Source organism: Chiloscyllium plagiosum, unplaced genomic scaffold, assembly GCF_037043375.1.
Source record: "Chiloscyllium plagiosum isolate Xiang-an unplaced genomic scaffold, Cpla_swu_hap1 HiC_scaffold_46, whole genome shotgun sequence".
Classification (NCBI taxonomy): Eukaryota; Metazoa; Chordata; class Chondrichthyes; order Orectolobiformes; family Hemiscylliidae; genus Chiloscyllium; species Chiloscyllium plagiosum.
The window spans coordinates 13,843,270-13,869,686 of NW_028270184.1; the positions used below are offsets into that span (position 1 = coordinate 13,843,270).

The 26,417-nt window shown below is 43.5% G+C and overlaps 2 protein-coding genes across 4 annotated transcripts in view; one reads left to right on the top strand and one right to left on the bottom strand.

Annotated features, from left to right (window-relative positions):
• The window catches only part of LOC148136216 (uncharacterized), a 36,299-nt gene extending 18,122 nt beyond the window's left edge, over positions 1–18,177 (top strand). The window contains exons 2-3 of one of the 2 annotated variants that reach the window (XM_087983677.1): positions 14,658–14,696; positions 16,955–18,177. In XM_087983677.1, coding sequence (XP_087839803.1) covers positions 14,658–14,696; positions 16,955–17,040 — 125 coding nt within the window. In that variant the 3' untranslated portion in view covers positions 17,041–18,177. The remainder of the gene's footprint in view (positions 1–14,657; positions 14,697–16,954) is intronic. The other variant, XR_015754572.1, reaches the window with a different exon arrangement.
• The window catches only part of LOC122543913 (uncharacterized), a 65,543-nt gene extending 41,719 nt beyond the window's left edge, over positions 1–23,824 (bottom strand). The window contains exons 1-2 of one of the 2 annotated variants that reach the window (XM_087983634.1): positions 22,683–23,824; positions 3,206–4,276 (exon numbers count right to left, since the gene is read on the bottom strand). In XM_087983634.1, the coding sequence (XP_087839760.1) occupies positions 3,359–4,276; positions 22,683–23,777 (2,013 nt within the window). In that variant the 5' untranslated portion in view covers positions 23,778–23,824 and the 3' untranslated portion in view covers positions 3,206–3,358. Of the gene's footprint in view, positions 4,507–5,700; positions 5,889–22,682 lie in introns of those variants that run through there. The other variant, XM_043682817.2, reaches the window with a different exon arrangement.
• Between the last annotated feature and the right edge of the window lie 2,593 nt (positions 23,825–26,417).

Here is a 26,417-nt window from a genome sequence, read left to right on the forward strand (position 1 = left end):
TTGACCAGAAATCAGCAAGCACAGGGGATAATGGATGAATGGGATTTGATGTTAGAAGGCAAAATGGGCAGCAGAGATTTGGATGATCTCACATTTTTGGGGTGGGGTGAATGTGAGAGGCTGGTTGAGAATATGTTGGAATCGTTAAGTTTAAAGGTAACACGGACATGAATGAGATGTTTCAGCAGCAGATGAGCTGGAATCAGGTGCAGAAAAGCAACATTATCACAGAAGTGTTTTGGCACAGATGGAGGCCATCTGACACATTGTATCTGCATCGTTAAATGAGCACAGTTAGCTAGTGCCAATCTCCTGCTTTATCTCCATACCCTTGCATGTTATTCATGTACATGTACAGTCACTTGCTACTATCAATTCTAGTGCCAGTTTCTTCTCTTAAGTATTTTGTGAACTCTTGTCTTCTCTTCTAATCTCCCTTAGTTCCCTCACCTCTACCAAATTACTTTAAAGCCTTCTAGATAGTGCTTTCTAAAATGCCCTGCAAATAACTCAGTCTTATGTTTGTTTAGCTGCAACCCGTCTGACTTGTGCAGCTGCCATCACCCCCAAAAGCCAGTCCCAGTGTCCCAGGAATCTAAAATGCACCCTCCTGTGCCATCCTTCTGGCCATGCATTCATCTTCCTTATCCTCCTATTGCTGTACTCCCCCTTCCTATCCAACTCATTGGTACCAACATGGATCATGACCTCTGACTGTTTATCCTCTCCTAAAAGTATGCTCAGTAGCTGCTCTGAGACCCTGGAACCAGGCAACATACCATCCTGGAGTCACACTTACAGCCACATAAACACCTGTCTGTCCCCTAATGGAGGTATAATATATAATATGGAGATCAAAATGTGTTAAGTATTTAAATGGAAAAAGACTGCAGGAAGCTGCGGCAAAGAGCGATTTGAGAATCCTCAAGCCATAAATCACAAAACCTTCAGCAGGTAATAGGGAAGGCAAATGGAAAGTTGGCCTTTATTGCAAAGAGAATGGAGTGAAGGGGAGGTTTTGCAAAAACTATATAAGGCAATAGTCAGACCACAGATGGAATACTGTGAACAGTTTGGGCATTTTATTTAAAGAAAGGTATACTGGCATTGAAAGCAGTCTGGAGAAGGTGCACTGGGCATGGAGTGACTATCTCATGTGGAGAGTTGAGGAGGTGGGGTGTGTACTCATTGGAATTGACGAGGGGATGTAACTGAAACCTCAGGGGACTTCACAGGGTAGTTGTGGAAAGGATTTTTCCCCTTATTGGACAGTCTAAGATCAGAGGACATAATCTCTGAATAAGTCAGCTGTTTAAAACAGAGATGAGGAGGTTTTTCTCTCAGACTCATGAGTTTGTAGAATATTTTACTGCAGTGGGCTATACAGGCTCACTCATTAAGGCTGAGATAGGCAGTTTTTAAATCAATAAGGAAATCAAAGCTTATGGGGTAAAGACAGGAAAGTGGAGTTGAGGATTATCTGATCAGATGTGATCTAATTGAATAGCAGAGCAGACTCAGAATCATACAGCATGGAAACAGACTCTTCGGTCCAACCAGTTCATGCCAATCATAATCCCAAACTAAACTAGTCCCACCTGCCGGCACTTGACTCATATCCCTCCAAACATTTCTTATTCCTGTACTTATTCAGATATCTTTTAAATATTCTAGCTGTACCCGCATCCACCACTTTCTTTGCAAGTTCATTCCACATGCGAACCACTCTCTGTATATAAAAAAAATTGCCCATGTCTTCTCTAAAGCTTGTCATCTCACCTTAAAGATATGCCCCCTAGTTTTGAAATGCCACATCCTAGGGAAAAAAGACACCAGCTATCCACCTTACCTATACCCCTTGTGATTTTATAAACCTCTATAGTCACCCCTCAATCTCCTATGCTCCAGTGAAAAAGGTCCTAACCTATACTTATAACTCAAACCCTCCATTTTCAGCAACGTTCTGGTAAATCTCAATGTGCTGAATGGCCTGCTTCTTTCCTATTTCTTATGGTGTTAATGATGAAGCGGACAAATGTTCAGAAACTCATCTTAAATTAGAATTAGGTTTTATACTCATATGTATTAAAGTACAGGAATACAGTACATTGTGGGCTCAAACATGGCACCGGTACTAAATGTTGTCCAGACTCAAACAGTCCCAAGGGAAAGGGATGGATTCAGTAGTTGGGGAATAGAATTTGCAGTGGCAACCAAAGACAATGGCTTGGTCTTCCTGATTTTCAGTCAGAGGAAATTTCTGCTCATTGGTAGCAGATGTGGGATGAACTGTCTGATAATTTAATAACAGTCGAGGAATTGAGAGGGGTAGAGCCAGGTGGTTTTGATCTTCACGTGAAAACTGTAAAGCTTTTGGTTGATGCCGGCTTGTAGACATTAGATTAGATTCCCTACAGTGTGGAAACAGGCCATTTGGTCCAACAAGTCCACACCGAGCCTCCAAAGAGTAACCCACCCATTCCCCTAAATTTACCCCTAACTAAGGCACCTAACACTATATAGACAATTTAGCATGGCCAATTCCCCTGACCTGCACATCTTTGGATTGTGGGAGGAAACTGAAACACCCAGAGGAAACCCACGCAGACACGGGGAGAAAGTCACCCGAGGCCGGAATTGAACGCAGGTCCCTGGTGCTGTGAAGCAGCAGTGCTAACCACTGAGCCACTGTGCTGCACACAAGGGAGAAATAGGAGAGGCCAAAGATAGATCCTTGGGGACTAGCAAGTCCAAGGAAAGGAAGGAAAGCTGGAGATGGGACAGTGAAGGTAGGTTTCAGGTTTATATTTCTGAGGACAGTTAATGACATTGGATCCAAAGGAGAGAGGACAGAAATAATACAGACAGGACAATGAAAATTATCTGTAAACATGGAAAACCTGATGGTGGCAGTTTAGTGGGAATAAGACCAACTGGTCTCATGAACAAGCTGAGCTTTGACAGGACAGGACTCGTCAAGACAGGAGACAGACAGAAACTAAAGAAAGATGCAAGATCAGGACTTGGATGAAAAGGAACTTTAGAGAGAGTTTGACCCAGTGCTCGTGGAGGGGAGGGGAGGGAAGGGACAAAGGCAGCTGATCAGATTCTCTCATCCTTGGTAACAAAGAAGCTCTTGTTGGTGGAAGTGAGGATGTAGGGGAGAGGGAGAGTCCTTCAACAATAAATGACTAGTATCAGAGATATTAAAAAGACGAAACAGTTATATGTTTCACACAAAATTAATTTATTTCACTTTATCCAGAACACGAACAGCTGGAACTGTTAAACATCTACAGAAATATACCCCAATTAACATGGTTCAGATGTGACTAACAGCCAAACCCAATCACGGTAGTTACTTGTGAACTCGCTTATGCCTCAATAGATGGGAAGACTGAGTGAATCTTTTCCCACATTCAGAACAAGTGAATGGCTTTTCCCCAGTGTGAATACGCTTGTGTTTTAGTAGATTGGACAAATGATTAAATTTCTTCCCACAGTTGGAGCAGCTGAGCGGCCTCTCCCCAGTGTGAATTCGCTGGTGTACAGTGAGTTGAGATGATTTCCTGAACCCAGTCCCACAGTGAGAGCACCTGAACGGTCTCTCGTCAGTGTGAACGCGTTGATGGGTTACCAGTTCCCCAGAAGTTTTAAAGCACTTCCCACAGTCTCGGCATTTAAAAGGTCTCTCGTCACTGTGAACCCGTTGATGAGACACCAGCTCCACAGAACTTTTAAAACGCTTCCCACAATGCAGGCATTCAAATGGTCTTTCATCACTGTGAACTCGCTGGTGTTTCAGCAAGTGCGATGACTGAGTGAATCCCTTTCCACACTCAGAGCAAGTGAATGGTCTCTCACCAGTGTGAACCCGCTGGTGTTTCAGCAGATCTGATAACTGAGAGCTTCCCTTCCCACATTCGGAGCAGGTGAAAGGTCTGTTCCCAGTGTGAACTCGCTGATGTGCCATCAGGTGGGATGACTGAGTGAATCCCTTCCCACACTCTGCGCAGGTGAATGGCCTCTCCCCAGTGTGAGTTCTCTGATGACCCAAGAAGTTGGAAAACTGAGTGAATCCCTTCCCACACTCAGGACAGGTGAATGGCCTGTAGCCATTGTGATCACGCTGATGTTTGAGGAGGGTGGATGACTGTGTGAAGGCCTTCCCACACTGAGGACAGGTGAACGGTTTCTCCCCAGTGTGACTGCGCTGATGTGTCTCCAGGTCAGATGGGTAATTGAATCCCTTCCCACAGTCCTCACATTTCCACGGGTTCTCCCCAGTCTGACTGCACTTGTGTCTGGATAAACCAGATGATCGGCTGAAGTCTCGTCCACATACAGAACACATGTACAGTTTCTCCCTAGTGCAAATGATGCTTTTTCCTTCCATGTTCAAAATGCATTGATTTTCAGGTTACCAGAAAATAGAAGACTCTTATCAAATCCCATTGTGATGGTCAGTTTGAATTTCCTAATTGCAAATTATCCTCTTCTGATATCCTGTGAAATTGATTGAAAACAGGAAAAAGATAATAAGAGAGAAGCCCACAAAACAAATTGTTAAATTGAGCTGATTAAATATGGTAGTTTCTGAAACCACAACTAGAAAATGTAATACATAAAGGTTAGGACAACTATCATAAGAAAATCATTGATTCACGAATGTCCTTCCAGCAAGAAACCCTGTCACTTGGTCTGGACTCACAGAAGACTTTTGCATCAATGGGTGGAGACAGAAAGAGTCAGAGATAATTGGGAAAAGCAGAAGATGAATAAGAGGGCTTTTATAAGCCAAACTCTCAACCTCCTAGAAGGACGAAGGCAGAAGGTTTATGTTAACTCTATCATCACTAAATTTATCACAATGTTACACATTGTACAGATCTGTGTGATATCCAGTACAGTAGGAACAGAAATATTGGAAAGAATTAAGCCATTGTTTTCAGTCCCCACTATGAACTCCACTCCCTGACCACTGACTCTCCCTGGTATCTGCATGAGACTTAATTACACTATTTACAATCAGGCAAAATATTTCACCCTAACGTTAGTTTTCAATAAAAGAACTGCGGATGCTGTAAATCAGAAACAAAAACAGAAGTTGCTGGAAAAGCTCAGTATCTGTGAAGTGAAATTAGAGTTAACATTCTGAGGAAGGGTATCTGGACCCGAAACCTGAACTCTGATTTCACTTCACAGATGCTGCCAAACCTGCTGAGCGTTTCCAGGAACATGTGTTTTTGTTTGAGTTTTCAATAACAGGCTCACACCATCACCACCAATGTTCATGGTTCAAGGGATGAAGAATGTTATTGGCAAGATCTTGTCGGGTTGGAGAAAAGAAGATTTGAGGGGGACGGGACATTTGAAGGGTGTGTCCAACTTTGGTTGTTCAGTGTAAAGCAAATGAGGAATGTTCTTCCCATTACCTGATCATAAATAGGACAGAACTCCACAGAGGGACGTGAGGAAGAGGTTTGATGGTGTGAGCGCTAACGACTAGGAAGTAGATGTTTACACTCAAAGGTGGATAATACCCAGGTTGTGATGAATACAGTGCCACTTAATTTCGATGTGCTGGGCGGTTTGAGTTTCCTGTCTTCAAATCCTCTGCAAATACCCTGCGGAAGAGGTTTACACGCCGTCGCTGTTCATGTGAGTTGCGGATCTTTGGATACATGGAGCAGGACCTACCATGGCTAGAGCGAACTGGGGTGCAGGATTTGCGTCCTTTCCCTTCCTTGTGTACCGCAGCGCTGCCTCACCAATCAGACACTTCGTCAGCTTGACAGGCAACTAAGTCAGTCTGAGCTACTGTTCTGAGCTGATGCTCCCCAGTCATTGAGAACATCGCCCCTCCCCCTACAAAGATGGCGGTGAGGGTGCGCCCAGCCCTCAATGCCCCTAATAAAGATGGCGGCCGGCAACCGTGGACCTACGCTGGTAGCTGCGGCCCATTTCGATGCACACCAGGAAAGGGGGAAAGAAATTCCTTATCGGGGTTAGATGGAGACTTACAAAACACATTTACGAATCACGCGCGACTGCCCACTGGATTCATCGCTCCTTCCACCCCGCCGTCTTCTTACCGTTTGCGGATCCGAGAAACAAAGAACTACCGCTATTGCCCATTCTGCGCATGCTTAGGTGCTGCGACTGCGCACCGCTTTCCCATTGTGTGAATACAGCGTATTCACCACCGCGGAGGCTACTGGGTACTACCTTCGCCATTGGCGGTTCTGTTTTTTTTTGCCGTTATTTAATTTTTTTTTAGTTATCGAGTAGGAACAGGAGGCGGAGAATCGAATCATAAAATTAGAAAGTAAATATTTTATCAGCATAAAAAGTGGAGGATAAGCCCTTCATCAGAAATTCCTGATGAAGAGCTTATGCTCGAAACGTCGTCTCTCCTGCTCATCGGATGCTGCCTGACCCGCTGTGCTTTTCCAGCGCCACACTTTTTGACTCTGATCGCCAGCATTTGAAGTCCTTACTTTCTCCTAAAAATTGGAGTGTCTGTTAAGTGGTTCAGCATATTGCGTAACGTTTCAATTACTGAAATGTGGGAACACGGTGTAACGTGCGCGTTACAAACAATTCAAGGGCTGTCTTAAAGGAATGACAGGGCAGGCACGGCAAGTATTAAAAACAGAAAGAGCTGGAGAAACTCGGGTCTGGTAGCATCTGCGGACAACGAAACAGAGTTAACTTTCAAGTCCAATATAACTTCGGAACTGAAAGGCGCTGAAAAATGGTTTTTAGGTTTTTAACAAACGGATAGGAGGAACAAGCAGGACAAGTGGTGAAGATGCCCACAAACAAAGGTAAATGATTGTAGTTAAATGCAGAATAGGTGTTAAAAGACAGTGTGAATAGCAGAAAATGGGTCGGCTGTGCTGACAGCAAATCAACGTGAACATGACAGAGGGACGAAGGGGAAGGTGGTTTCAACGCAATGGAGTCTGCTCGCTCTCCACAAATACTGCTGAGTTTCAGGTAGAGGGTGGTGCGTATATGGAATTAGCTGCCAGAGGAAGTGATGAAGTCTGGTACAATTACAACATTTTAAAAAGGCATCTGGATGGGTATATTAATAGGAAGAGTTTAGAGGGATATGGGCCAAATGCTGACAAATGGGACTAGATATCAATATTGAGTCAAAACAATTTAGGGTTTGAGGCACCTTCTCCCATATCCTTACCCCCACCCCACACATCAGGCCTTGTTATCACATGTCAGAGTCAAAAGGTGTGGCATTGGAAAAGAGCAGCCGGTTAGGTAGCATCTGAGGAGGAGGAGAGTCAACGTTTCAAGCATAAGCTCTTCATCAGGAATGTGGGGAGGGAGCTGAGAGATAAATGGGAGGGGTTGGGGCTGAGGTTAAGGTAGCTAGGATTTTGATAGGTAGATGAAGGTATGGGTGATGGTGGCAGGTTGGAGTGAAGGAAGGAGCAGATAGGTGGAAAAGAAGATGGACAGGTAGGACAGTTCAAGAGGGCAGTGCTGAGTGGAGGGTTGGCTCTGGGATAAGTTGGGGAGAGGGGAAATGAGGAAACTGGTGAAATCGACATTGATCCCATGTGGTTGGAGGGTCCCAAGGTGGAAGATGACGTTCTTCTTCCAGGCGTCAGGCAGCTTGAATTTGGCAGTGGAGAAGGCCCAGGACTTGCATGTTCTTGGCAGAGTAGTAGTGTGAGTTAAGTGTTCAGTAAGAGGGCAGTGAGGTTGATTGGTGCATTTGTCCTGGAAATGATCTCTGAAACATTCCGTAAGTTGGTGTCCTGTCTTGCCAACATGGTCTGCTACCATACACAGCCTACTGTTAGCCACTAACTGTCCTAATTTGTAGTTATTCATTCTCCTAGGGTGATGATTATCCACTCACTTATCTGTCCAACTGATCTTCCTTCACTTTGGGCTCTATCTCTGTCTATTGTTTATTCCTCTTCCCCCTACCCTTCCTTCTGCATAATAAAACAACGTTTTCTTAGCTACAATCAGTTTTGATCAGCTCAGAGGAAGGGTCACCAGACTCAAAACGTTAACTCTAATTTCTCTCCACAGTTCTGGCTGAGCTTTTCCAGAAATTTCTATTGTTAATCGATTTTAATTATTTAGAGGCATACTAGAAAGGAGCTCAGAAATGGACTGAGGAGAGCCAAGAGGGGACACGAAAAATGCTTGGCAAGACTCATATCTGAGGAACAAGAGAATGATCAGGGAGAAGGTAGGGCCGATCAGGGATTGTGTAGGGAACTTGTGCGTGGAGTCTGAGCAGATACGGGAAGCCCTAAATGAGCTTTTTGCTTCAGTTTTCACGAAGGAAAGGGACCTTGTTGTGAATGAGAACTTTGAGGAGCTGGGAAACAGGCTTGAACAGATCAAGATTGATGAAGTTGTGCTGGAAAATTTGGCAAAGATTAAGATTGATAAGCCCCCAGGCCAGACCAGATTTATCCTAGGTTGCTCCGAGAAGTGAGAAAGGAGGTTGCTAAGCCGCTGACGAAGACCTTCGCTTCCTCACTCTCCCAGGGAGTTGTACCGGAGGATTGGAGGGAGATGAATGTTGTTCCTCTTTTCAAGAAGGGGAATAGGGAAATCCCTGGCAATTACAGACCAGTCAGTCCTACGTCTGTGGTCAACAAGGTTTTGGAAAGAATTCTGAGGGATAGGATTTATGACTATTTGGAAAAGCATAGCATGATTAAAGGCAGTCAGCATGGCTTTGTGAGGGGTAGGTCATGCCTCACAAATCTTATTGAGTTCTTTCAGGAGGTGACGAGACAGGTCGATGAAGGTCGAGCAGTGGATGTGGTGTATATGGACTTCAGCAAGGCATTTGATAAGGTTCCCAATGGTAAGCTCATTCATAAAGTCAGGAGGTATGGGACACAGGGAGATTTGGCTGTCTGGATTCAGAATTGGTTGGCTGACAGAAGTCAAAGAGTGGTTGTAGATGGAAAGTTTTCTGCCTGGAGGTCAGTGGTGAGTGGTGTCCTGCAGGGTTCTGTTCTTGGGCCTCTGCTCTTTGTAGTTTTTATAAATTACTTGGATGAGAAGGTTGAGGGGTGGGTTAGTAAATTTGTCGACGACACAAAGGCTGGAGGTGCTGTTGATAATATCAAGGGCTATTGTAGGCTGCAGCACAACATAGACAGGATGCAGAGCTGGGCTGAGAAATGGCAGATAGAGTTCAACCTGGATAAATGCAAAGTGAAGCATTTTTGGAAGGTCGAACTTGAATGCTGAATATCGGATTAAAGACAGGATTCTTGGCAGTGTGGAGGAACAGAGGGATCTTGGTGTTCAAGTACATAGATCCCTCAAAGTTGCCACCCAAGTGGATAGGGTTGTTAGAAAAGCATATGGTGTTTGGCTTGCATTAACAGAGGGATTGAGTTTAAAAGCCATGAGGTTTTGCTGCAGCTATACAAGATCCTGGTGAAACCACACTTGGAATATTGTGTCGGTGTCGAAGTAATGGAGGCTGGTACAATTAGAGCATTTAGAAGGCCTCTGGATGCATATATAAATAGGAAGAGTTTAGTGGAATATGGGCTATGTGCTGGCAAATGGGACTAGATTAGGTTAGGATATCTGGTCAGCATGGACAAGTTGGACCACAGGTTCTGTTTCCATTTCTATACATCTCTATGACTCAATTGGAGTCTGGAATGTGCTGCCTGGAAACATTGAGTCATACTACATAGAAACAGGCCCTTCAGCCCACCAACAAACACCAAAATAGACTAATCCAATTTACCTGCAATTGGTCCACAGTCTACTGTGTCCTGGCATTTTATGTATTTATCCAGATGCTTATTAAATGTTGTGGAAGTACCTGCCTCCACCACCCTCTCAGGTAGCATGTTCCATAGTTCTATCAACCTGTGCGTGATTGTTTTCCCTCAGATCTCCTTTAAACCACTTGCTCCTCACCTTAAAAATATGCTTTCTGATCTTAGACACATCTGCCATGGGGCAAACATTCTCACGATCTATTCTGTCTATGCCTCTTGTAATTTTGTGTGTCTCAGTTGGATGCCCCCTTCAGCTTCCTCTGTTCAAGGAAAAGAAACACAGTCTATCTTGTCTCTCCTCGTAACAGAGACTTTTCATCTCAGGTTACATCCTGGTGAAGCTTCTCTGCACCCTCTCCGGTACAACTATTACAAAGCAGCAGTCGACAGACCTCTGATAAATAAAATTGAAACACCCAGAAAAGATTGCTTTGCCTCATAATCTAATGAAACAAGTGTGAAATGTGGTATAACCTACCTCTTACCCCTAATCTGTTGTAAATGAGTGGTTAAATGAAATGGAATCCTTTCACCCACTCTATAATTAACAAGTAACAATTTATTTATCTAACTCCAACAATGAACAAATTAACTTTCGTTTTTGGAATTGAGTGGGTTCTACCAGAAGTTTTCTACCAAACTTAAGTAGCGTGGTGGCACCGCTGACAGATTTGCGAAAGAAGAACACAAACTTTCGGTGGACAGAACAATGCCAGGAGGCATTTGAGAATTTAAAGTGTTAACTTCTGCACCGGTTTTAGCCACACCAAGTTTCCTAAACCCCTTTAAAGTCGTGATTGACGCCAGCGATGTAAAGATTGGAGCTGTATTGATGCAGGAGGATGATGACAGAATTGAAAGGCCACTTGGTTATTTTTCAAAGAAACTCAACATCCACCAGAGAAAATGCTCCACCATTGAAAAGAAAGTTATTGAGTTTGGTACTGGCCTTATACCATTTGTTTGTTACGAACAATGTTTCAGAGAACATTACAGCGCAGAACAGGCCCTTCGGCCCTCAATGTTGCGCCGACCTATAAATCCAATCTGAAGCCCAACTGACCTACACTATTCCATTATCATCTATAGGTTTATCCCCAAGGACCATTTAAATGCCCTTAAAGTTGGCGAGTACAGAACATAGACAGAGAGGGTTTCAGAGACCATAACACTCTCACCTTTTTTGGAACAATTTAAAGACAGAAGTATGAAACTATTTTGTTGTGGTCTTATGTTACAGACTTTTAATTTACGAATTGTATATGTTGCAGGTCATAAAAATGTTATTGCAGATGCATTACCATGGGTTTAATAAAAAATGTGTAGCTAAGACCAGCACGATCCAATGTTATATATGTATGCAGAATCAGTACGAAAGGTATAACTTCACATTAAATACCTAGGAATAATAGATAATGCCTGTTATCTCACAATAATGCCATTAAGATTTAGAAGAGAGAAAAGAAATGAAGCCATCTTTTCACCAGGCTTCGGAACCAACATGACTGGCGAACTCCACACGCTCTGACTTGGCTTGGTGATGTCTTCTTGAAACATCGCTTCCACTTTGCTTCTGTCCTGTGCTGCTAGGAGAGGATTTAGCCTGTAGGAGTGTTGTTTATCAGAACAGCATTCCCTACATCAACCTTATACACTATAGTATTCGTCCTCCCGATTCTATTCCTACATATGTCCTCATATTGCTTACAACAAGCCTTTCAAGTCAGTTTTCTGTTCCCGAGACTGATAGCTTATTAACCTATGCCATCCCGTCAGAACTTTCTCTAACTACAATAAGGACAATTACTGCAGCCATGGTGGCAGACAGGTGGCACATGATATTTGTGCCATAAAAGTGTCACGCAATAATCATTACCAATAAGATTCTAACCACATTCAATGATATTACCATTACTAAGTATCTACATTTTAACCAGAAACTGAACAGGACTCTCAATATGAATACTGTGGCTACAGGAGCAGGTCAAAGGCCAGCAATCCTGCAGTGAATAACTCACTTCCTGACTTCCAAATGTGTGTCTACCATCTACAAGCACAAATCAGAAGTGTGATGGAATACCACCCCCTCCCCCCTCCCCTTCCTGGATGAGTGCAGCTCCAGCAGTACTCAAGAAAATTGACACCATCCAGATCAAAGCAATCTCCCTTGTGTGGTGCCACGTCTCCGATCATTCAATCCCTCCATCATTGACACTGACTAGCAACAATGTCTACCATCTACAGAATGCACTGCAGAAATTCACTAAGTGTCCTGAGGCGGCACTTTCGAAACCGCAGCGACTTACTGTTTGAAGGACAGCAACACCACCACTTGCAAGTTCCCGTTCCCACCAACCTAAGCTGAAATCATGCTACTGTTCCTTCAGTGTCGCTGGGTCAAAATCCTGGAACAAGTTGAAAGCTCAAAAAGCCAGTGTATTCATAATAGATCAAATGACCTTCTTCGGCATTGTCGCAATTCTTTAATGCTGTAAACAAACACCTTAAATTATACAATAGATTAAGTTCACTGATACCTCTCCACGACTGTGCAAATGTAAAACTTCAGTCTGGGAGTCACAGATTACCTAAAGAAAAGGGTAAGAATCATTGGTGATTTTAAAGCAGTTTATTAGCAAGCAGAAAAGACCCACAATGGGTAAGAATGGTTTATTGATCCCAGATTCGACAAATGTATGGGAACAAGTAAGAGGGCAGTGATCCCTGGGACCGGAAGCAGCAGTCTCACCAGAATAGTCTCCTGATCTCGGATCAGGTGGATGCTGATCTCTGTGGCTGGAAGTGTTGGCCACCTTGGAATGATCTGCTTTCGATGTATAGAAGATTAGATTAGATTAGATTCCCTATAGTGTGGAAACAGGCCCTTCAGCCCAACCAGTCCACACCGACCCTCCGAAGAGCAACCCACCCAGATCCATTCCCCTACATTTACCCCTTCACCTAACACTACGGGTAATTTAGCATGGCCAGTTCACCTAACTTGCACATCTTTGGACTGTGGGAGGAAACCCACGCAGACACGGGGAGAATGTGCAAACTCCACACAGATAGTTGCCTGAGGCGGGAATTGAACCCGGGTCTCTGGCCCTGTGAGGCAGCAGTGCTAACCACTGTGCCAAGGACAAAGCTGATCTCCAGTGCAAGGTCCTTTCCTGTGCAAATTTTCCCTCTTTCCTGTTGATTTAGTTTATTTTTGGGAGCCTTCTGTCAATCATTCACAAGAGCAAATCCCTCCTTTTCCCCTCAGAAGTCCATGGAGTCATTTTAGATTACAAAGATAAGATTAGATTACTTACAGCGTGGAAACGGGCCCTTCGGCCCAACAAGTCCACGCCGACCCTCCGAAGAGTGACCCACCCAGACCTATTCCCCTACATTTACCCCTTCACCTAACACTACAGGGAATTTAGCATGGCCAATTCACCTAACCCGCACGCTTTTTGGACTGTGGGAGGAAAATGGAGCACCCTGTCTCATTGTTTACTGGGACATCCTGTTTAACTTATGCTAGATCCCTCACCCTATAAAATTTGTCTTACGGCAGGGTGTGAGTGAGGGACACTTCCTTGGAAGATAACATATGTACACCATCAAAGTTTGTCAATGCAAGAAACCTTCTTCACAAGTGACAGAGGGAGCTATTCCTGTAATATTCAATTGATTTTTTCAGATTCTGCTTCTGTATTAGATAGCAACTTCTTACAAATCCCTCAACATGGAAAAGGAAATATCCTTTTAAAACAAAATACTGTGGATACTGAAACAAACACAGAATGCTGGAAAACCTCAGCAGGCTGACAGCATCTGTGGAAAGAGAAACAGTTAATGTTTCAAAACGGGTATGTCATGTCTTCAAAACTTGGAATATCCTTATTGACTTCTTGCAACTGATTTCTGACTAACCCAGCTGTTTCTAAACTATGAGCTTGTTTTTTAGATTAGATTAGATTACATTACAGTGTGGAAACAGGCCCTTCGGCCCAACAAGTCCACACCGACCCGCCGAAGCGCAACCCACCCATACCCCTACATTTACCCCTTACCTAACACTACGGGCAATTTAGCATGGCCAATTCACCTGACCTGGACATCTTTGGACTGTGGGAGGAAACCGGAGCACCCAGAGAAAACCCACACAGACACGGGGAGAACGTGCAAACTCCACACAGTCAGTCGCCTGAGGCGGGAATTGAACCCAGGTCTCCGGCGCTGTGAGGCAGCAGTGCTAACCACTGTGCCACCGTGCCGCCCAAAAGTTTTTCCTAAGTTCCAGATCACATACTGCAGATAACTTACCAGAATGGTTAGAATCAGTAACAGATTCCAAGAATAAATGTCAAGACAACTCCAGTTTGATAACTACCAATTTTGATTCATCCTCCGTACCTGCATATCATCTCACACAATTCTAGATCATGTCATAAGTATAAACGGTTTAAACGAAGCTCACATGTGGAACTTAAAGATTCTCAAGTTCCCTGTTCACCTGCAACCACCTCATTGGAAATTTTCACAATCCAGATTTGAAGTCCCTCTTTAATTTTACTCGTTCTAACAGAATTGAGGGTGTTTAATTCACTCCTGATCAGCTTAATGCCAGTTTCCCTGTGGAGTATGTGCCAATGCCTTGATGATTCAAAATGTTATCTGAATCTTTGATCTATATGAATCAATCAGTGCTGTTCTGTCGTCAATATTAAACATGTCTAGGACCTATTTTTCCCTGCAGGTAACCACATATTTTCCCATGTTAATTATCTGCAAGCTCACATTGGCATCTCAACATCGTGCCATTTATGCATCTGACACAAGTCACTCTCGGTTTTTCAGGTGATCATAACAAAAGATCAAGAGGGTGTCTGTCTGGAGGTATGTGCTAATCTCCTCCTGTATGGATCTGATGTCTTGAATAGTGGCCAATTAAATTTGGTTTTCCCAACAAGTTGGGAGACCAGGATACAAAAATAGATATCAATTTACTCATCAGATCAATGCTTTCCTAACTTTTCTGAGAACAGACAACGAAATCAAAGAACGAAGAAAATAGAAAATTACAGTAAAGGCACAGGCCCTTCGGCCCTCCAAGCCCACGCTGGTCCAGATCCTCTATCTAAACCTGTTGCCTATTTTCTAAGGATCTGTATCCCTCTACTCCCTACCCATCCATGTATCTGTCTAGATACATTTTAAATGACGCTGTCGTGCCCACCTCTATCACCTCCGCTGACAACGTGTTCCAGGTACCAACCACCCTCTGTGTAAAGAACTTTCCACATATATCTCTCTCAACATTTTCCTGTCTCACCATGAACTCGTGATTCCTAGTGACTGAGTCCCACACTCTGGGAAAAAACTTCTTACTAACCACCCTGTCTATACCTCTCATGATTCTGTAAACCTCAATCAGGTCACCCCCTCAACCTCTGTCTTTCTAAAGAAAATAATCCTAATCTACTCAATCTCTCTTCAAAACTAGCACCCTCCATACCAAGCAACATCCTGGTGAACCCCCTGCACCATTTCCAAAGCATCCAAATCCTTTTGGTAATGTGGCGACCAGAACTGTATACAGTATTCCAAATGTGGTCGAACTAATGTCCTATACAACTGTTAAATGACCTGCCAACTCTTGTACTCAATACCCCGTCCAATGAAGGAAAGCATGCTGGATACCTTCTTGACCATATTGACCTGCGTTGCCACCTTCAGGGTACAATGGTCCTGAACAGCCAGATCTCTCTGTCCATCAATTTTCCCCAGGACTTTTCCATTTATCGTATAGTTCACTCTTGAATTGGATCTTCCAAAATGCAACACCTTGCATTTGCCCTGATTGAACTCTGACATTTCTATGCCCAACTCTCCAATCTATCTTTCTTCAGCTGCATTCTCTGACTGCTACTATCTGCTACTCCACCAATCATCTGCAAACCTGCTAATCAGACCACCTATGCCTTTCTCCAGATCGCTTATGTATATCACAAACAACACGGATCCCTGTGAACACCAATGGTCATAGTTCTCCATTTTGAGGAACTCCCTTCCATCACTACTCTCTGTCTCCTGCTGCCCAGCCAGTTCTCTATCCATCTAGCTAGTACATCCTGGGCAACTTCACCTTCTCCATCCGCCTACCATGAGTAACCTTTTCACATTGATCTGTCCCATCAAAGTATACTCAAACTGAATCATTCCAATTCCCACTTGTTGGTATAATATTCTCCATCTTATATAAGTGGAATATGCCATTAACTCATTCCTTCTCATTTAGGAGTGCTGAAGGAACTTTAATGGCTGATCTAATATTGATGTAATGTGGTGTTTGTAGATCAGAGACAGGACTTGCAATCATTTTGGAAATAACACTCGTGTCTCCTGTTCTCAACACTTTGGCAAGAAAAATAACAAATCAAATAAAGCCAAATTTTAAAACAGCTAACAGATCAATAGTGGGATTGATCTTCTCATATCATCTACAAGAGAAGTCTATAGCTGATAATTTAATCTAAAATACTGTCGGTGTCTGTGATGGGGCAGTGAACCATTATATTATGGGTGGCACAGCAGCACAGCAGTTAACACTGCTGCCTCACAGTGCCAGAGACCCGGGTTCAATTCCCGCCTCAGGCGACTCTCTGTGTGGAGTTTGCACATTCTCCCCGTGTCTGCATGGGTTTCCTCTGGGTGCTCCGGTTTCCTCCCACAGTCCAAAAATGTGCAGGTTAGGTGAATTAGCCATGCTAAATTGCCCGTAGTGTTAGGGGAAGGGGTAAATGTAGGGGAATGGGTCTGGGTGGGTTGCGCTTCGGCGGGTCGGTGTGGACTTGTTGGGCCGAAGGGCCTGTTTCCACACTGTAAGTAATCTAATCTTAAAAAAAAATAACTGAATAAGAATAACTCCAAGTATGAGTTACAAAATGCATGCAGAATTGCAAAATGTTTCAAAATGTTTGATTCCCAACGGTAAGTTTCAGCCTTGATATTAAAGTTTGCACCAAACTCCACCCTTTTTAACTTTTTCATCGAGGGAGGTTGATGTAAAAGTGAAAATGAAATGTAAAAGTGAACCTTCATTTTATTTTACTCATACTATTGTACTACATTTTAATTTTATTTCATGTATTTAGTTCAAATCATCACCACCTTTGAGGGGAACAACCTAGCTCTCAATGCCGGCCAAACCAAGGAACTCACTCCTGACTTCCAGACATGATGTTACTCATGCCCCCCCCCCCCCACACATTAACAGCACAAAGGTGGAACGAGTGGAGAGTGTCAAGCTCCTGGGCGTGGTCGTTCACAACAGGCTTTCTTGGACTCTTCATATGGATGCATTGGTTACAAAGGCCCAACAACGTCTCCTCTTCCTCAGGCAGCTGAGGAAATTTGACATGACGGCGAATACCCTCGCCAACTTTTATAGGTTCGCCATCGAGAGCATTCTGTCTGGATGTATCACTACCTGGTGAGATCGGAGACAGTTACAGAGAACTTGGCCCGGAAAATCACAAAGGCCAACCTCCCATCTATAGAATCCATCTACCAGGCCCGTTGTCAAGGAAAGGCCGCCAGCATTCTCAAAGATCCATCCCAGCCTGGCAATGTTTTTCTACAACCTCTACCATTGGGGAGAAGGTACAGAAGCCTGAACACATGCACCAGCCGGTTTTGTAACAGTTTCTACACGACTGTTGTTAGAATACTGAATGGACTCACAAACTCTTAACATTCCCCTGTTCCCGTGTTTTTGTTTTTGCCGCTGATACCTATTATTTGCTTAACTCTGCGATCTGCCAGGATTGCTCGCAAGACAAAGCTTTTCACTGTGCCTCGGTACAGGTGAAAATAAATTCAATTCAATTCAACTATTCTGCTTGTATGCAATTAAACTTTCATAAAAGCAGACAATTGTGTGACCTAGCCTCACTTTCAGACCAAAGAAGAACCAACATACATGTTAATCATTTATTTTACCAATTCTATTTAATACTTTGTTTTGCACTTTTTTCTCTTTTGTTTTTGCTTCAGGGAATTTTCCAAATGTCTGTCAAAAAGAATGAAAATTAAGAAAGCTCACTTTCCCAGGGACACAAAAGCTTTGGCCTCCCCAGAGCTAAAAAGAAAGAGTTGGACAGCCTGGAGTTTTCCAGTTTGAGAGATACAGATGACACTTTAAGCTAAAGCATAACTTCTGGAATCAAACATCTCGGTGCCTTTGAATCATAGAATTCCTACAGCATGGAAACAGGCCCTTCAGCCCAACAGGCCCCTACCCACCTCCAAAGAGTAACGCAACCAGACCCATTCCCCTACTACTCTACATTTACCCCAGACCTCGGGCAACTGTGTGGAGTTTGCACATTCCCCCCCCCCCGTGTCTGCATGGGTTTCCTCCAGGCGCTCCGGTTTCCTCCCACAGTCCAAAGATGTGCAGGTTTGGTGAATTAGCCATGCTAAGTTGCCCATAGTGTTAGGTGAATTAGTTAGGGGAATGGGTCTGGGTGGGTTGCTCTTCGGAGGGTCGGTGTGGACTTGTTGGACCGAAGGGCCTGTTTCCACACTGTAGGGAATCTAATCTAATCTGATGCACCTAACCTACACATCACTGAGCGCCATGGACAATTTAGCACAAACAATTCACCTGACCTGCACATCTTTGGATTGTGGGAGGAAAACGGAGGACCTGGAGGAAACCCACACAGACACGGGGAAAACGTGCAAACTCCGCACAGACAGTCGCCCGAGGCAAGAATCGAACCTGGGTCCCTGGCACTGTGAGGCAGCAGTGCTAACCACTGAGCCACTGTGCCACCCCAATTAACTTGTATTTTGGAATCCACTCCTAAAGTTTTGTTTTCACTCGATAATTATATTTCACTTTATTCAGCACAGAAGCTGGTAGCATTCTAGATGTAAGCGCCAAATTGTAAATTTCTCTTGTAGCTGGTGTACAGAGAAGGTCCTATCCACTGTTAACTTGCCCGCACTGAAACCACATTGTGGTTCTGGATGAAGTCACTCCACAAGTGACTGGAGTTTTTGAAATGCGAGCCCAGTGAAGGACCTACGGTGAGAGCTGCCCTGCTGTTGCAATTCCTCTCCAACACCATTCTTTTCTATGATGCAATAACTTTTGCATACCCACATCCTATAGATATGAAAAGACTTTTCACATAAACATACAAAACAGAAGCAGTAGTTGACTATATGGGCACCTGGGCCTGCTCTACCATTCGTTGAGATTGGCCTGATCGGTCTATGTTTCAAATCCACATTCCCATTAACCCTCGATACCATGATCCCTGCCTAACAAGAATCTATCCACTTCCAGCTTGAAAATAACCAATAACCTGGTCTCCATCGCATTCTGAGGGGAGAGTGCCAAAGTTGTGCAACCTTCAGAGACTAAAAGAAAATCTCATCTCAGTCCTGAAAAGGCGAAGTTTTAATTTTAAAATCTTAGTTCTGGACTGACCTACAAGAGAAAATATCCTTTCCACATCTATCTCATTAAGACCTTTTACACTTAAATGAAATAACATTTCACTCATCTAAACTCCAGTGGAAACAAGCCATAAAGGCTGTCCAACCTTCCAACATAAGACAAGCTGCTCATTCCAAGGATCAATCTAGTAAAGATCCTTTGAATCATCTCGAAGACATTCAGACCCTTCCTCAAATAAGGAAACCAAAACTACACATGGTATTCAAGATGTTGTGTCACAAAAGCCTTGTATAACTGTAGCATGATGAAGGAGCAGCACTCCGAAAGCTAGTACTTCCAAGTAAACCTGTTGGACTATAATCTGGTGTTGTGTGATTTTTAACGAACTATTGGTGACTCATGGTCCAGAACACCTAAAGCCCTCTGCACCTCAGAATTCTACAGTTTTCTCCATTTAAGTAATACTCTGCCTTTTTATTCTTCCTGCCAAAGTGAACAACATGGCATTTTTCCACATTGTGCTCCACCTGCCAGGGTACGGGAGTTCAAAACTAGAGGGCAGTGGTTTAAGGTGAGAGGGGAAATGCTTTAAAATGGACCTAAGGGGCAACTTTTTCACTCAGAGGGTAGTGTGTGTATGGAATGAGCTGCCAGAGGAGGTGGAGAAAGCTGGTACAATTACAACATTTAAAAGGCATCTGGATTGGTACATGAATAGGAAGTGTTTAGAGGGATAATGGCCACATGATGGTAGATTACTGAGGATATCTGGTCAGTATGGACGAGTTGGACTGAAGGGTCTGTTTCCATGCTGTACAACTCTATGACTCAACCTAGCTATTTCCATCCGTAATTTCCTTAGGTCTTTTACACAACACACTTTCCAACTATCTTGGTGTTGTCTGCGATATAACTACCATTCCTTCACTTTTCCCAGCTACCTCATTGATTTGTTACGGACAAGGCCAGACCCCCCCTCAAAATATTTAAAGAATGTAGCCTAGACCCTAACCTTTTCTTATTTTCAAAGGCCAATGTGAAGAGCAGATGCAATTTATTTAAACCAAAGTAAAAGGAATTTAGAATAACTTAACTCTTTTGGAAAAATTAACAGAATAATAGATACAGTAACATTACTAATTAACTGTTCCAATGTTGTAACATCCCATAAACATACCCCTTGGCAAAAAAAAAAAAATTCAGACACAGATTCTCTCCAATTCAGGAAGGTAAAATGTCAAGAGAAAATTCAGACAATAGCAGCCAGGAGACATTCACTGAAGTTTCCAGCAGCTTCAGATGCTAATGAAAAACTAAAACCCAAAAATCCTAATCTGAGAGAGCTGGCCACACCTATTCAGATTATTAAAAAACAACTCAAGAACACTCAAGCTGTTTGTTCAAGTGGCTCAGCTCCTCTGCCCTACAACCTCTCTTCAAAAACAACATCAGGACAAAATAATCTCTTAAAGTGACAACATCATCACAAATCTAAGTTGCAAAATGTTGAGTACCCAGCACAGACCCCTACAGAAATTTATTCATCACATCCTGCTAATTGGAAAAAAAAAATCTATTTATTTATACTGTGGCTGGCTGGCAGAAGACAATCTTACATCCATGTTAATGTGTCACGTCCACAAGCTTTTACTTTCTGCTATAACCGTCAATATAGAGTGTCACCAAATACCTTCTTGAAATCTAAGTACATGGACGCATACCCTTCTATCGACGGCATGGTAATTACTCCTTCAAAAACTCCAATAAATTAATCAAACATGATTTCCTTTTCATGAAGTCTGCTGAGTCTTCCTGATTTTTGCTTTCTAAATGGTGGCACGGTGGCTAGCACTGCAGCCTCACAGCGTCAGGGAACCGGGTTCAATTCCGCCCTCAGATTAATGTCTATGTGCAGTTTGCACATTCTCTCTGTGTCTTTCTGCGTTTCCTCCGGGTGCTCCAGTTGCCTCCCACAGTCCAAAGATGTGCACATTAGGTGGATTGGCCACGCTAAATTGCCCAAAGTATGCAGGCTAGGTGGATTAACCATGCAAAATGGTGTCTGGGTGGGATACTCTTTGGTGAATTGGTGAGCCTGAATGGGTCAAATGGCCTGCTTCCACGCTGGATTTTATGACCCCAAGTGCAAAACTGTAGTTTCTTTAATGATTGCTTCTAATGGCTTCCCCATGACAGAGATCATGTTAAGTGGCCTACACGTTTCATGTTATCAGCTTCCCTCCATCTTGAATAGACAGGGTTTTTCGCGGTGTTGCCACTTTCCCAGAGAATAGGTGGTTGTGAATGTGCAGAAATAGATCAGACTTTCGTGCTTAAGCAATTCAGCTATGGTTACATCCTCTGCTTGCTGTGTAATCAAGGGCTGTTTCTAAATCAAGCGACGAGTGTTCCTTGTCAATGATGACAGGAAGCTGCTGAAAATGCCAAACAAAACTGGAAAATGTGCAATCTCAGAGGGGTACAACTCAAAGTTGCGTACAATCCACTGGGATACTTACATCTGTCGGTAAGAATTTAAGTAACTACCGATTTCAGGGAGGCAACCTTGTAGCTCCACTTGACCCCAAATGCAGCATGTGGATTTCCACTGTCACAGGCAGTTTGGATTCCTTGACATGTTCTCTGCACAGCAGCTCTCCAGACTTCACACAGTCATTTTGGCGACTTTCAGGTGAACGTTGTAGCATATCGGGTTGATGTTGTGCATCAGGTCAGTTCTGCTTTTTGCTTCAATGAAAAGTCACGTCTACCGAACAGGACACAGACCATTCTTTGTTATGGGTCCTACTTTTACCAAACATTGCTGCTGCTACTGCTGCTGCTGCTGTGTCAAAAATGATTGAATTCAGAAACTCGCAAGTTTCATCCCTAATGATCTTGATCGATAAAGCTTTCATTTTTCTGTAAAATGTCTCACTAAGTTGTCAAGGTACATGAAACGATATAATTTCAAAATGCTGCTCTGTGCAAGCCTGTAAGAACTGTCACCAAGTATTAGTCAACACTGTCTAACTGGAAATGTTCATCAGTGGCACTTCTCAGACACTGTGTTGGAGAGTTTGCACCAAAGATCAATATAAGTTTAAAGTAAAAGTTGATAATCAAAAGGGACACTGCAGCCCCAAAGATACACTTATCAGGATTGTTAACATCAACAGAGACATTATCAAAAACTATTTCAACTATAAATCTTGAACGTGATTAACAGCTGAATTCAAACTCTGTTGACGCTTATGAATTCTCTGATGTGTCAGCAGATTGGATGACAGAGTAAATCCCTTCCCACAAGTAGAACAGGTGAATGGCCTCTCCCCAGTGTGAACTCGCTTGTGTACATTCAAATCAGATGCAGACCTGAATCTTTTTCCACACGCAATGCAGCTGAATTGCCTCTCCCCAGTGTGAACTCGCTTGTGAGACCAAAGGCCAGATGAATGTGTGAATCCTTTCCCACATATGGAGCAAATGAATGGCTTCTCCCCAGTATGAACTCGTTGGTGTGCACTGAGGGTGGATGAATGTCTGAACTGCTTTCCACACTGAGTGCAGCTGAACGGCATTTCCCCACTGTGAATTCGCTGGTGTAACATGAGGCTGGCTGACTGAGTGAATCCCTTCCCACACACAGAACAGATGAACCTTCTCTCCCCTGTATGAGTGCGCTGATGTGCAATGAGATTGGATGAAGACCTGAAACTCTTTCCACAGTGAGTGCAGTTTAATGGCTTTTCTTCAGCGTGAATTCGTTGGTGCACTACCAGGTTGGATGACTGAGCAAATCCCTTTCCACATTTGGAGCAAGTGAATGGCTTCTCCCCAGTATGAATTCGCTGGTGGGCAGTGAGGGTGTTTGAATGCTTAAACCTCTTCCCACACTGAGTGCAGCTGAATGGCCTCTCCTCAGTGTGAATTCGCTGATGTAGCAGGAGGCTACCTGACTGACTAAATCCCTTTCCACACACAGAGCAGATAAATGGCTTCTCTCTAGGATCATCTTGTGACGTGAGGCCAGTTGAAGACTTCAACTTCCTTGTACAGGAAGTGTCACTGAATAACTTATTCCCAGTGTGAATTCGCTGGTGGGACCAAAGTCCTGATGACTGAGCGAATCCCTTCCCACACACAGAGCAGATGAATGACTTCTCGCCCGTGTGAATTAGTTGGTGCGCAGTGAGATTTGAAGACTGCCTGAACTTTTTTCCACAGTGAGTGCAGCTGAATGGCCTTTCCTCAGTATGAATTCGCTGGTGTGCAGTGAGGTTGCATGACTGCCTGAATTTTTTTCCACAGTAAGTGCAGCTGAATGGCTTCTCCCGAGTGTGAATTCGCTGGTGGTACATGAGGCTGGATGATTTAGTAAATCCCTTCCCACACACAGAACAGATGAATGGTCTCTCACCTGTGTGACTGCGTCGATGAATTTCCAGCAGAGATGGATAATCAAATCCTTTACCGCAGTCCTCACATTTCCATCGTTTCTCCATGCTCTGAGTGTTCTTGCGTCTCCCCAGATTGAACGATCAGTTTAAGCTTTTTTTAAGGACACAACACTGATATTTTCTCCACACTGTGAATGTTGTGATTTTTTTTCAGGTTGTGTGATTCATTAAAGCTCTCTCCATAGTCAGTGCCCTGGAACATTCAGTCAGACCACGTTAACTGGTTAAAGCTCTTTTCACAGCCTTTGCACCAGAACATTCTCATTCTGGGGTGTGTGATAGTTTCAGTGTTTTGCCAAATCATCCTCAGGTACGAAATATTTCCCCACATGCAAAGCATCAGACATTTCTCCTTTCATATTCAAAATCCAATCGTTTTCAGGTCCTGCTGAATGGGGTGACTGTCACATCTTGATGTGGTGTTCGATTACATTTTCCAGCCTGTAAATACAGGATTGAAAAAAAAATCAGAAAAGACATATCTAACGATTCCCATTCATTATTTCCCCAAAGACCTGACATCCTCAACAAAATGGCCGCCGGTTGCCAGGGTCATTCCTTCACCAAGATGGCGGGCTAACAGTTGCCTAGGTAACCGGGGACCACTTCGGGAGATCGTGCCCCGGATCCCTGACACCCACTCACAAGATGGCGGTCAGAGAGCCCGCCCGCTGAGCAAACACGCCTAGCGATTCCTATTCGGAGCCTCAGGGGGCCTCCTCCAGGAATTGATAATGTTACCAGGCCTCAGTGCCGCGGTTTCCATCCTTACCCTTCCTCAATCTCGTCGTGACACCCGAGCGTCCGCTCCTCCTCATGCTGTCTCCATGACTGACACTGAGCATGCTCAGAGCACCGACTGCTTCTACTATGCGCACTGGGCTACCGTAGTCACTGATAGGGGGTTTTCTGCAGCGCAGGGCGGTCTGGGTAAACAAAACGCCATTAATCTGCACCCTCCCAATAATTGACAATCGCTCTCTGCAACGTGGGGCATTCTGGGTAGACCAACTGGACATGACGGATAGCTGAGATGTTTATAAACTTTGTGAAATATAGAAACACATTCGTCTGATAGGAGATCATGTTAACATGAGCAGACAGCGGTGAGAAAACTTCTGAGAAGCGCCACATTGACAATCGGTATTTAATGAAACTAAAACAAAGAAGTGAGCGGTATATTTGCTTACAATTTAATCAATCTAATTGGGGTTACACTTGAGGTTTGTGCAGCACCCCGAGTTTATTAATCCATTCCCTGGCGAATCTTTGATTCTTCACCACTTACTGATTCTGTATTCTCAGCTCAATCACCCAAACGTGCACTGGGGCATAAGTTCATAATATCAATAAGGAACAAAACAGCCTCTCCTGCATTAGTGAACTACAGACCCATGATGTTGTATTATTGAGTGTTTCCAATCAGGAGAGGGCATACATATGGTTCTGATCACCAAAGATCATGTCTGCAGTGGTTGCCTCATACCTCAATATGCTTTCAAACAAGAGTGTGGCAGCACCCTGCTCAGTGACAAAATTCTAGTGCTTGAGGTCCTGTTATGCTGGAGTGAGAGCTCAAGTCCATGTGACCATTGTTTTCACAGTCAGGGTGCATACCAAATGACGTAGTCCACCCCTGGCCATGATCCTGACCTTTCATGCATGCGCTGGCCCACTGAAGGCACTACTTGTTGTTTTCAGAGCACGTTCTTGGGTGTTGATAATTATTTCACCCCAATGCAGAGCACTGAAATTGCAGATAAGTTTCAAGAGTTTTTAATTTTATTTCCTACCTATACAATTCCCTCTGATTTATTGCAATGATTTTAGCATTGCTCTAGCTTTGTTCAAATATGACAGGCTATACTAATGGACCATTATCATTGAACCATTGTTTTATTATTTCTCTCCTGCTCCAACCTTAATATTTCTCAATATTGACTAAATGCTTATCCCATTGAATGCTTTTCGCCTCTACATTTCCAGTTCAAATTCATTTCATTTTAATTTGAATTAACCATATGAATAATACTTCAAACTGAAATAAAACTAAAATGAAAAATAAGTTTTCACTTAATTTATGTGGACCTGGCTAAGTCCTTCCCAAATCAATCTCGTGTCTGGTAATGGAGAGGCAGAAGAGTAAATGCGTGAATGAGAGTGTGTATGCATGCATGCAAGTAAATATGACTGTGCGCAAGGGAATGCCCAAAAGAGAGTGAACGAGAATGTATTTGAGAGGGCATGAAAGAAAGAGAGATAGAGACAGAGTGTGTCTGTGTATATGTACAATCTGTACTGGTACTGAACTGAATGCCCACAAGACACATACTTACACACAGAGACATTGGGCTGTACACACATGTGGACACAACAAGCAAGCTCTGCCTTTCATCCTCCTCCTTCCACAAAAACCTAATCACACATCAAACTCGGAGAGAAGGAAAACACAGGCTGAAAGGCATCTCATTTCTAATGTCCACTTTTTTAATGAACACCGCACAGCTTGGAGTGTGCACCAGTGGAGCCAAATGAGAAGTCAGCATTAGTTAGATCCAACTCCTTAGCTTTCCAGCCCCATCCCATTCTCTGGGGGTTTGGAGCCCAGTTTGTCTCCCCCTACCATTACATATTAAGGGTTTTTTTTAAAGCTAACGCTACACTTTGGCCATTTCTTAATGGATA